Source organism: Anoplolepis gracilipes, chromosome 7, assembly GCF_047496725.1.
Source record: "Anoplolepis gracilipes chromosome 7, ASM4749672v1, whole genome shotgun sequence".
NCBI classification, from domain to species: Eukaryota; Metazoa; Arthropoda; class Insecta; order Hymenoptera; family Formicidae; genus Anoplolepis; species Anoplolepis gracilipes.
This window is the reverse complement of record NC_132976.1, coordinates 13,517,738-13,530,093: the sequence shown is the minus strand read 5'-3', so window position 1 is coordinate 13,530,093 and position 12,356 is coordinate 13,517,738. Positions and strand designations below refer to the sequence as shown.

The window sequence follows — 12,356 nt, the reverse complement described above, 5'->3', positions numbered from 1 at the left end:
CGAGGCTACGAACGGGTCAGAAACGGCTATGAACGAGTCAAAAACAATTGTGAAAAAGGCTGCGAACGGGTCAGGAACGATTTTCGAATGGGTGAAGGACGGCGGTGAACAACGCAAGAACGGCTGCGAACGGATTAAGAACGGGTCAGAAAACGCGAAGAAAACATAGAAAAAACGCGTCAAAAACGGAACTTAAAGAATAGTTATCAAAGGACGATAAACAAAAATGAGTGATAAAAAAGCAAACAACCAACAACCATCGAGAAGAACTGACAAAGCAAAGAATCAACATAGTTTGGAGAGACGGCAGTTAGTAAACGAACTGCACGCGCCAGCGAAAAAAAATTTTCCCCGAAGACACGTCATAGTGCGGGGATACAATGATCTGTGGCAAGCTGATATCGTCTGAGATGCGTCCGTATGCTCGAGTCAACAAGGGATACAATTACTTACTCACTATTATCGATGTGTTGAGCAAGTATGCGTGGGTCGTACCGCTCAAAAGTAAAGGTGGAAGCGAGACGGCTGATGCGATTGCAGAGATAATTCGAGACGATGCGAGATGCCCGAAAAATTTTCAAACCGATCAAGGAAAAGAATTTTACAATGCAAATGTACAAAACCTCATGAAGAAACACAATATTAATCATTATTCGACATATTCCGTCATAAAAGCCTCGATCGTGGAACGCTTCAATCGTACTTTGAAGAATAAAATATGGAAAATGTTTACGCTCAATGGAAACTACAAGTGGATCGACGAACTATCGAAACTTGTTGAAGAGTACAACACGCAAAAACATCGCACTATCGGTATGAGACCTGTCGATGTTACTCCACCTGTCGCGGAGAAACTTTTAAATACGATGTACAGCAACGTAAAGATTGCGGCGCCGGGGAAATTTAAAATAGGCGATTCGGTGCGCGTGAGTAAATTCAAGACTTTATTCGAAAAAGGCTACACACCAAATTGGACCACCGAAGTGTTTGAAATTGTTAAGATACAGAAAACTAATCCCGTAACATATATATTAAAAGATTCGCGCGGAAATCCCGTCGCCGGTGGATTTTACGAATACGAACTACAACGCGTTGATAATCCCGATATATATCTTGTGGAAAATATATTGAGGAAGAGGGGGGATGAAGTTTTTGTGAAATGGTTGGGATTCGATAATTCACGAAATTCTTGGATACGTAAAAATAATGTATTGTAAAAATATAACAAATAATATATAATTTACATATATATATATAAATATACATATAATATTCAAATATACACTTTTTTCTTTTTTTGCGACGGTATTCTGTAATGCCCCCATGGTAGCGTATCAATACTTTTCGGTATTATATATCGTTTATCATCGTGCGGACTTAGAGCAATTTTTTTCTGCCGAATGGTATATACTTTATGCATTTTTGATCTTATACTCGATTGCTGCCGCGTCATTTCAATTCCTTTCAAACACTGCATGTAATCGTCAAATGTTATCGTTTTCGCGACAACGCTATTCTTGACACCTTTTACCTTTTTCGTATTCTTTTTACCATCTACTTTTAGCGCATACATTTTTGCTCTAAGCCCGACAAATTCTGTCATTATCATACCGTTGTTTTCATCCTTCATCAAACCCGGAACTTTTTTATTCATAAGCGGTATACCATACGCATTGTCTATCGCATAGTCGCTCGTGTCGAACTTGCCGATGTCGCGTTTTATATACACGTCTTCACACTCAATGTGATATATGAGACTATCCATGTCGGTGTACATGACTTTACATTTTTCTCTATACATTGGAATCATGTAATCGTGATGAAATTCGTACAAAATACATCTTCGATACATCAAGTATACACATACCTACATAGATTAGTTTGTAAAACTTCACCTCGAGTCTACGCAATTCCACAGCGATTAAATTTTCCGAAAAAACGCTCCTGCTATGAAAATTTGGTTTCGTGATCATTGCCTCTGCGCCGTACCTATCGTCCCATTTTGTTATACATTTAACGTCTACGCGATTGCGCACATTTTCCATCGTTTTACCGAAAACTGCATTATTCATTAATTTGTATAAATTCTTTTCAAAATCATTTTTCGCCATTGTTCTAAATTGTGTGTTTAGTTCAATATATGTACGTAACCATGGAGATTGCGCTAATTGTAATATGCGATGAATTTTTGTAACGCGAAGACCGTGTCGCGTACATTGCTGCAGATTGCGGTAGTGTATTACGTATCGTTTCTTATCGTATAAGGTTGCGAGCAACTTGTCCTCTCGCTTTCCGGGTGGCTTATCACGTGTCGGACAAAACGGTAAGTCAATATGTGCGTCGTGAAGATGTTGCGGGTACTCGAGATCGACTTCGAGGATATAGCCTGTAGGCGAATCGGACGCGATCGATGATAGATCAAAATTGGATATATTGTCGACCCATTGAAAACTAGCGTAAGGCAAAGGTTGACACATTGCCCATCCGTATAAATTATTTACATTGAAATACATCAAGTACGTTGACGGTTTCGATGTCATACGACTGCATGTTCTTGTTATTAGCATGCGCGTATCTGTTAGAACATTGACTCAAACCACCGCGTATACCTCGTTCTATAAACATTTACCATATCGATGTCAGTGAGCAATTTAAACTGAATGTTTGTATGCTTCAACATGGCATCCCACGTGTATCTGGGAAGAGTATAGTAATGCGCAGGGTCGAGCCCGTAACTCTTGATACAATTGTCACGAAAATTTTCAAAAACATCGGCTAATAACAAAACATCAATTTTTAAATATAGATCGCTATATTCGCCTAGCGTTCTAATGGAGAATCGATTCCAAACAGTCTCGGCTTGCGCGTAATCGCTCTCGGATACTGTGTCATCGGTCAAGGAACTGTAAAATAATTCGCACGGAGGTAAACATGTATCGTGCAATTTATCTACACAATCGATATATTCGTACAGAAAGACTTTTCGCGTTAACAAATCAAAGTCTTCTACACGTAAATTTTGATATTCAGATTGTAAAATTTTTAATTTATCTTTACTGATAAAAGATGCTAATTTGTTGAGATTTGTTGTGAGAAATTTAAAAGAATCGATGAAACGTAATTTAATGTGATTTCGTGATTTGTCTTCCATAAGTTTAACATCTTTCGTAAATGAAACGTATTTTTCTTTAGTTATCGGAAGTAGATCGATTCTTCCTTCGAACGCTGTGGCTATTTCCTCGATTATAAAATGTAAATCGTAACCGGATATATTGTAGAAAATAATTGGAATATAAAAGGATTCCTTATAATTTAGATTGCAATTTGAATGCGCGGGACCTCTGTACCACAGTATATGTATAACCAGTAGCGGCATTTCATGTCGGTTCTTTTGATGTTAGTGTCTGAAGTAACGTGTCATGTCGCCATGTTCTTGATAGTATTAGCGCGCTAAAATTTAAATTGTGAAAAAGAAAGACAACTAATTTTATATTATTGAAGTAATCGCAATTCATATTTTCTTAAATAAATATTGCAAATTTGCAAATATACTATTAAAATGACGCAAATAATCATATAAAAATAAGTAAGAAAGAAAATTAATAAGTAATAATATTAAATATGTATTTTTTATTATAATGTATTATATATTATTCTTATTCATAATAAACATGTTGTGCCTCCGTGAGGGGGCACAGGGTTTTTCGGGATTCGTGCAGGGAAGGCCGGGGATACGACGGGCAGTGACCTCTATTTATTTTAATAAAGTTCTTGTTTTTATATGTGTTTGCTTCTTCCTTTTATTGTAATAAATAACAGTTAGATAGACTCAATGGGTTGGTATTTTGTCACTGCTCCCAGCGAACGTTATGTCACTCGCGTTTGATATCGGTTGAAGTGAGAGAGCGGTATCTCTCGTACGCTCTGTCGCACGGGTAGTCTGATAGGCGTCGACTTATCTCAGGCGCGCGTATATCTCTTAGTCATTCGTGTGTGACTCTGTTGAATCTGGTTAACAGCTGCCCGTGACAATTATTACTCGTTAGGTTTTAATCAACGACTGCCCGTGACGATTATTCCTCTTTTGGATCTGATCAACGACTGCCCGTCGCTTCATCGCGGCGGGTGCTGAGCTTCCCTCCGAACTGCATGGTTTTTCGGAGGGGGTTCCTTAGCAACATGACCAAATATGGTTATGTTGCTGAATTCGCGTTTTAGTGCAGGCGAGGAAGTTCAAAGTCGAATTTCCTCGCTTGTACTTTTAGCAATTCGGTGACACCTTTCCGATTTCGTGTTCGCGCTCGGTCTCGGGCGCGCGTGGCTCGCTGCGTCAGCGGCTCGCGCGATTATCGCTTCGCTCGCGATGCATTCCTGCATCAATATAATTATATGTATATATTCATTAAATCTGTAGCCTTTTCTGGGGCTATAACACCCCTCTCCCGTTGGAAAAGAAAACGGAGGTTCAACGTTTTCTGTTTTAGGGAATTTATTTCTTTTTCTTAAGTTTTAAGTTTCCCGATATATATACTATATGTTTTCTTTTATATTATTTTCTTATTCTAGTTTACAATTTTATTTGTTTTCGCGTTTACAATATTTAAATATAATCGTTTTTCTTATCTAAAATCGCGTGCTTAGGCTACGTTTTAATATTGGTTTCGGGAGTCGATCGATCGGTTCGGATCGCTCTTCGTCGTATATCCTAATTAATGGTCGCTTCCTTCTTTTATTTTTGTTTCGTATGACTATGTAAAGTACAATTAATATTATTATTATTGTTATCGTGATTGTTCCGCTTGTCGCCATTGGATATACGAATTGTTTTTTCGCGAAGAAATTTTGTTCGTTACTTTTTAAATTGTTGTCTATTTCTTCTAGTTGTAATTTTAATTTTGTTAGTTCCATTCGGTGTTGACCTATGTCTTGTATCGTGTCATTATCGTGTGTTATCGTGTTGCGTTCTCGTACTAGTGTCAAGTTATATTCAGGCAGGTACGTTTCTATATCCGTTTCATAGATTGTCTGCTTCGTCTGTATAGTCATGTCTGGAGTTATTAATTTGCATTTTCCCTTCAGCGTAATTTTCCCAGTGTTTTTAATCATTGTTTTGTATTCTTGTCGTTTGTCGTCTTGTATTGTTAATTGTTGCTCGGTAGCAGTCGAATAGAGCCATGTTTGTGGCTGTTGTAATGCGATCCATGTGGTACGCATTGATATAATGTATTTCGTCTTACAGTTACGTTGACGCTGCTGTGTATAAATTTGTATTTCGCATGGTGCATTTAAATTTACTCTATATGTCGGTGTCGCATGCTCACATGTGTATTGTGAGTTAATGTTAATACAATCTTTTAAATCTTTTTCTGTTACTATAACGTATGTTAGTTTTTCTTGGTCTACCGCAATTATTTTATGGTTAATTTCTGTTACTGCGAATATATTGTTATAACTGAATACAGGTAACGCAATTACATTCATTATGGTATAGCTCGGTTGCGCAATTAATGGGAAGATTAGAATAGTATAAATAATTGCTTTATCGCTGAATGCGCTTATTTTCGCGTATTTTTCTATAGTAAGCCAATCTTCGGTGTGTACTTGAAAAGGGAAGTACAGTCCTTGTGGCAACTGCTGTGTTGCTTCCTTTAAATGTGTTATTATGCTATCTATCGGTGTTAATCTCGGATGCATTGCTCCGTTTTTTGTATATGTTAGATATTCTATAATGTTATCCGCGTCGCGTATTAATTCTGCTATTACTGCGGTAATTATGGTAAAGTGTTCGTTTATCTCGCTGCGTTCTATATATTCATTTACTCGTTTCTGTAAGAGGTATTCGTTACGTTGTATTGTATTTTCGATTTTATCAATATGCCCGATAGTTGTATTTATTATTTTAATTTGATTTTGTACGGCATGCTGTATTGTTTTTTGACTGTTTTCTAATATGTTAAGTTGTTCGTTAATTCGTTTCTCGTCGTTAACGTCCATTGTGCCAAATAAAGACTTTGATAAGGAACCTATTCCGTTTATGAGTCCTCGTCGTTTATTTGTCTGTTTTTTGTATATTGTTTTAATTTGTATTATGACATTTTTTAAATATTTTGCTTCTCTTTTTGTTAGAATATCTAGGTTCACACATGTATCTCGAAGATAATGAGTGTGAAATTTCATAGTTTCGCATAATCTTTCGGTCTGTTTTAAATATTCGTTTATTTGCTCGTATCTTTCGTCTAAGTTTAATAAGTCTAATATAATTACTAGTTTCCAGTTTTCTTTTGCGTAGTGGATTTGTCCGATTTCTTCGAAGAATAACCCTGGGTTATGTTTAAATTCTTGTATCTGGTATGAGAGATTCGTTTCGTCGTCTTTCGTGTGACCTTTGCTGATCCAGCAGGCGAATGTCCTGTAATATCATATTATATTTCATTTTATTATATTTTATCTCTTGGGTGTCGCTCGCCTTCTCTGACTTCGCGGGGTTCGCGCTAATCCAGTGGCTGATACTATACCGGTAATATTATAATGTTGGTTTAGTCTCTCAACGACTTTTGGTTGAGGTAGATCTTTAAGATGCTGCGATTTTTGCTCCAATGGAGCCTGCCGATTTGTCGCCAGTGCGATGGATATCGGGATGGTATTCATCCCGATATCTGCCGCGATTGTTTTAGGGGTCGCCTACCGGTTGTGGGTCTACCGCCTCCGGTGGACCCCGTAGTGCGGGCGCGGAGCGCCGTTCTCCGAAGTTCCCGGGTCGCGGGGGGTACTTTGTCCCTCCGCGTTACGTTCTCGGTGCCGGGTGTGAGGTTTGTGCGGGCAGTGGTGCCCGCCCTGGACCTAATGCATCCCGTCCGCGTGGAGCTGAGGAAGGTCCACGACCAGTTCGACTTTTTCGAGTTGAGATGTCGCCGGGGGGAGGAGGAGGAGGACTAGGACACGGATCCTTGAAGAAGGTGAGTACTAGTTTTCTATATATGGCTTAAGCTTGTTTACGTGTAAGCGGGTGCTTTTCCTTCCTTTCTTTACCGTGTAGTTGATATTTGAATGCTTTTCGATTATTATGTACGGTCCGATCCATAGAGATTTGAGTTTTTTCGATCTTCCGCGTTGTAGCGTTTCATCGTAAATGAGTACTTTATCGCCGATTTTGAACTTTGTTTCTTTTGCGGTTCGATCGTAGTGTTCCTTCGATTTCAGTTTTTTCTCTGTGAGATTATCTTTTGCAACTTGATTCGTGGCGCGTAGTCTTTCTTTTAGCTCTTGCGCGTAATCGTCATAGTTGTATGTCGGTTGTGGTGGTTTCGTTAATGCTGTCGGTATTTCGGCTTGGTGTCCGTATACTAGCTCGAAGGGCGTGTATCCTGTAGTTGTATGTGGCGTAGTGTTGTAGGTGAACATCGCGAACGGAATCCATTCGTCCCAGTCAGTCTGATCATTATTAATATAATGTCGTAGATATTCTGTTAATGTTCTGTGCGATCGTTCTAACGCGCCGTTACTTTCAGGATGATACGTGGTCGTCTGAATTTTATTTATTTTTAATAATTTACACGTATTTTTAAATATTTCGCTTAAAAAATTTGTGCCTTGATCGGTTAAAATTTTTTCCGGTATTCCGTATTCTAAAATTATTTTTGTGGTAAATTCTTTACTCACAGTGTTCGCTTCTTGATTTGGTATCGGTATTGCTTTACTAAATTTTGTCAAACTATCTTGAAAAGTTAGTAAGTATTTATTTCCGGTATTAGTTATCGTTAATGGACCGACTATATCTAATGCACATTTTTCGAACGGTTTACTCGGTGTATCGGTGATAACGAGGGGTGCTTTAAATCGTCGCGATAATTTATTTTTTTGGCAAGTGTTACATTTTTTAATGTATCGTTCGACGTCTTTCGTTAACCCGGTCCAATTGTGCGTGAGGCGAATTCTGTTTATCGTCCTCTCGATACCTTGGTGTCCTCCTGTGGGTGCATCATGATATTCATATAATATTTGTTTCTTTTCATCTGCGCTATAGGCACGTGTCGCATCGTTGCTATCTTTCTCGTCCTCTTCTTTATCTCTTTCTTCGCTGCTGATATCGTCTATCTCTTCGTCTTCGGCGGTGAGAATCTTTTCTCTTTCTTGCTCGTCGTCGTCTCGCGTTACGTTGCGGCTTAGTGCATCGGCGTTCGCGTTCGCACGTCCGGCCTTATGTATTATCTCATAATCGTACTCTTCTAATTTTATTCGCCATCGAATTAATCGTGATCCTGGATCGTTCACGTTAAATAACCATATTAGAGGTTTGTGATCTGTAATGACCTTAAATTGTGTTCCGTACACGTAGGGTCTGAAATGCTTTACAGCCCATACAATAGCTAATAGTTCCTTTTCGGTAGTGCTATAGTTCTGTTCCGCGCGGTTCAGTACTCGGCTGGCGTAAGCTATCGGTCGGTCGCTGCCTATCTTTCCTTGCGATAAGACCGCTCCGATCGCGTAGTCGGATGCGTCTGTAGTTATATTAAATTGTTCAGCGAAATCTGGATATTTTAATACGGGTTATTAATTTATTTTTAAGTACTTCGAAAGCATTTTGTTGCTCTGCGGTTCACACAAATTTTTCGGTTTTCTTTGTCAGTTTCGTTAATGGTTTAGCTATTTTCGAGAAATCTTCTATGAATCTTCGATAGTAACCGGCTAGACCTATAAATGATTGGATATCTTTCACCTTTTTTGGCGTCGGGAAATCTCTTACCGCTGTTAGTTTAGACGGGTCAGGAGATATTCCATGTTCTGATATTATATGGCCCAGGTACATTACTTCTTTGCGTAGGAATTCGCATTTATCCGGCTGTAATTTTAAATTATTAGTTCGAAGTCGTTGCAGCACTTCCTTGAGTCGCTTGTTATGATCTTCGAGGCTTGCTCCGTAAATGACGATGTCGTCTAGATAGACCAGGCATTTGAGTCCTTGTATTCCTGTCAATACAGAGTTCATTAATCTCTGAAATGTCGCCGGTGCGTTTTTCAATCCAAAGGGCATTCGGTTGAACTCGTAATGTCCATACGGAGTTGAAAAGGCAGTTTTAGGCTTGTCCTTTTCGGCCATTGGTATTTGATGATATCCAAATGCTAGATCTAATGTTGTGAAGTATTTTGCGTTTCCCAGCTGGTCCAGTATATCCGTAATATTAGGCAGAGGGAAGGAATCGCCGATCGTCAAGTCGTTGAGCTTTCGAAAGTCTATAACTATTCGAAGTTTCGGTTTACCTGATACGTCGGTCTTTTTTGGTACTACTAATAGCGGAGCATTCTATTGACTCGCGCTGGTACGAATTATTCCGTCTTCCAACATTTGTTGCACTTGTTTATTTACTTCCGTCTTATGTTTCTCCGGAAGGCGATACGGTCTTACATTTACCGTTGAGGCGTTTATGCGCGTATTTATCTCGTGTGCTACCGTCGCAGTGCACGACAGTGGTTCTCCATTCAGGTGAAATATGTCGCTATATTCATCACATATCCTTGAGAGTGCCTGTCGTTCTTCAGAGTTGAGATGCTGTGTTCGCAACAATTGTCAGATGCGCTCGTTACGTGGGGTATTTTTATCGTCCCCACGGCTATTGTATAGATACCGTGCGGGTTATCTTTATCGATGTCGTCTATAGTTACAACAGGTGTACGTATCTCAATAGTCTCGTCTGTTGTGTTGATAACGCTGATTGGGCAGAGAAAGTTTTTCGGTTCTACCAGACATCTTCCTATATATATTCCAGGGGCTGTTTCTTTCGCGCGTACTATTCCCGTTTCGTTTCGATTAGTCGCGGCTTGCACGATGGTTTCACTGCGTGGTTTCAAGATAATTTTATTATATGGTTGCATCTTGAGTACATCCGTACCGATTTTTAACTCTTTATTTTTGTAATCGCAGGATACCTTTTGCTTCCTTAGGAAATCGATTCCTAGTATCCTGTCGTATTCCATGGGGAAGTCGTCTTTTACTACGTAAATTGCATGTTTAATGTCTTGTCCGGTTAGATTAATTGTTGCATGCATCTTCCCTATTGTATATACTTTGTGTCCGGTTATTCCTATTAACGCTAATTTTTTATTGTATATCAATGTTTCGCCTTTTAAATGCTTTACTTTTATTAGTGATATGGTCGCACCGGAATCGTATAGCATGTTTATGCGCCCTGTCTTCGTTTCGCGTATGGGCATCGAGTCCTTGTTTATCTCGCGTCTGTCGTACGTGTGTCACCTGATATTCCAGCGCGCGCTTTGCCTTGCTATCGCTTCTTTCTTCTTCGTCGTTACTACGCTCGGAGTCGGAACTCTTTCCTCGCGTCTTATAACGCGTTTCTTTTGAATTATTTTGAATATCGCTCGATTTATTCGCGTTATTCGGGTTTTTTCGATCCTGTGGTTTTCCTTGCGGTCGGCCGTTTAAAGACCAACACTCGTCGCGATTATATCCGCGCTTTTTACAATACTTGCAAAATTTTTCTACCACATTGACGCGTGGTCTTTCGGGTTTCGGCAGAGCGTATCTGCTCATTCGACAATCTCGTCCATAATGTCCTATCTTGTCGCATTTAAAACATATTGCATTAGTATCTCGAGGCGGTCGCGAGTAATTCGAGTCGAGTTTATTTTTATTTTGATAACTGTTTGTTCTCGCTCCTATCGGCTTGATAAGTTTTTCTTCCGAGCTCGCGTCGTTTATCGCCTCTTGCAATGTCGAGAAGCGTTGTGACCGTACGAGTACTTTCAAGTCGTCGCGTAGTCCGATTTGATAATTAATTAACGCTTGGTCTCTGATAGTTTGCTGAATCGTGCGTTTTTGTTCTAGAGTATGCTCTTTTCCTTCGGTCATAGAGTCATATAATTTCATAGCTACTAGATCGACTCGCTGTCCAAACGCGTAGGCGGTTTCGCTTGTTTTTTGCTTTAATGAATTAAATTCGACTTGCAAGTGTGTCGTGCTTTGTTTCGTTTGATAACAAGCTTCGAGTTGCGTCCGAAATTCATCGAAAGTGCGTATATCGCGCGTTTCAAAATCTTGTCGCGCTCTTCCGCGTAACTTTGTATATAATATCGCCTGCATAAGAGATTCTTCGTCTGCCGGATTTGTATTTTGTATTGCGTATGTGCATGAATTCAAGAAATCTTGCAACTTGTGTCGCGACATTCCGTCAAATTCGGAATCATTTGTCTCGCTTCCTTTAACGTCAGGAAATTGGGTGCCATACTACGTCGGTTTCTAACGTCGCGATCGGTCCGTCCGTAATATATGCTTTCGGAAAGTTCTTCTCGACGGCTTGTATTTTGATCGCGTTGCTGTAGTTGAGCTACTTGCTCTGTTAAGAATTGTATTGCGTAGCGCATTTCTCTTAACATTGCGGACGTAGAGTCATTTGTCGATTCTTCTCGCGGTTGTATCGGTTGATTAATTGTTCGTCGCAATCGTGCGATCTCGTCGTCTACCGCGTCATTAGACACGTTTGCGGACGTAGACGCGCGGGGATTTTGAGCTTCTGTCATCTCGCGCGTTCGTGCGTAGATTTCTTCGGGATCAAAAATCTCGCTCTCGTAAGATGTCAATGAAAATTCTCGCCGGAGTGATACCTGGCTTGGAGTTCGACTAAGATACGGTCTCGTTCGTCTGGTTGAGTCGTGTAAATCGTCAGTGGGGTCAGTCGGATTATTTTCAACAAGATTCGCGTCGAAACTCGTAAATGGAAATTCGCGTTCTGTTATAACATTGCTCGGTAGCTCTGTGTCGCTATCACTCGAGTATCGAGTTTCGAGGTTCCGTCGGACACTATCGCGTATGTCTCGGAGCGCTTCTACGGCTACACTCGCGGGACTTAATTCGCAATATTTTATAGCTCGATTTGCTCGTTCGCTAAGCAACCACGACTTATTTGCTATCGGTTTCGGTAAGTTTCTTCCTTCCGACATTCACGCAAATTTAATTAAAATTAATTTGGTTCGGACTTACAGTAGTAGTATCGCTTGCATATTCGCTCGCTGTCTCGGTTTTCGCTGACGTTGCGTCCTTCGCTCGGCGGCTGATAAGGCTGGCGGTCGCGTTCCGGCGGCGATGCGTCGTCGATGGAGTTGTCGTAGGTCGGGCGGCTTGGCGGCTCGCGTCCTTGCTCCAATTCTGCGATGCTCTGTTTATTTCGTGGTCCGTAGTCGTCTGCTCTGCATGTAGTTTTTTCTTGGCTTCTTGATGTCCGTCAGTGTTTGCTAACTTTCTGACGTGCCTGCCTGTTTACGCACTTTGTATTTTATTGCAGGTCTTGCACGACGGTCGAGGTGCTAACTCCTTGACATCCACCGGGGGTGTTCCCTGGATCCCA

At 40.3% G+C, this 12,356-nt stretch overlaps 1 protein-coding gene across 1 annotated transcript; it reads right to left on the bottom strand.

Annotated features, from left to right (window-relative positions):
- Nucleotides 1-1,273: 1,273 nt before the first annotated feature.
- LOC140667702 (uncharacterized) lies at nt 1,274-2,703 on the bottom strand. Its single transcript, XM_072895858.1, has one exon. It carries the CDS (start codon nt 1,850-1,852, stop codon nt 1,274-1,276), a length of 579 nt encoding a protein of 192 aa, XP_072751959.1. The 5' UTR covers nt 1,853-2,703.
- Nucleotides 2,704-12,356: the final 9,653 nt, after the last annotated feature.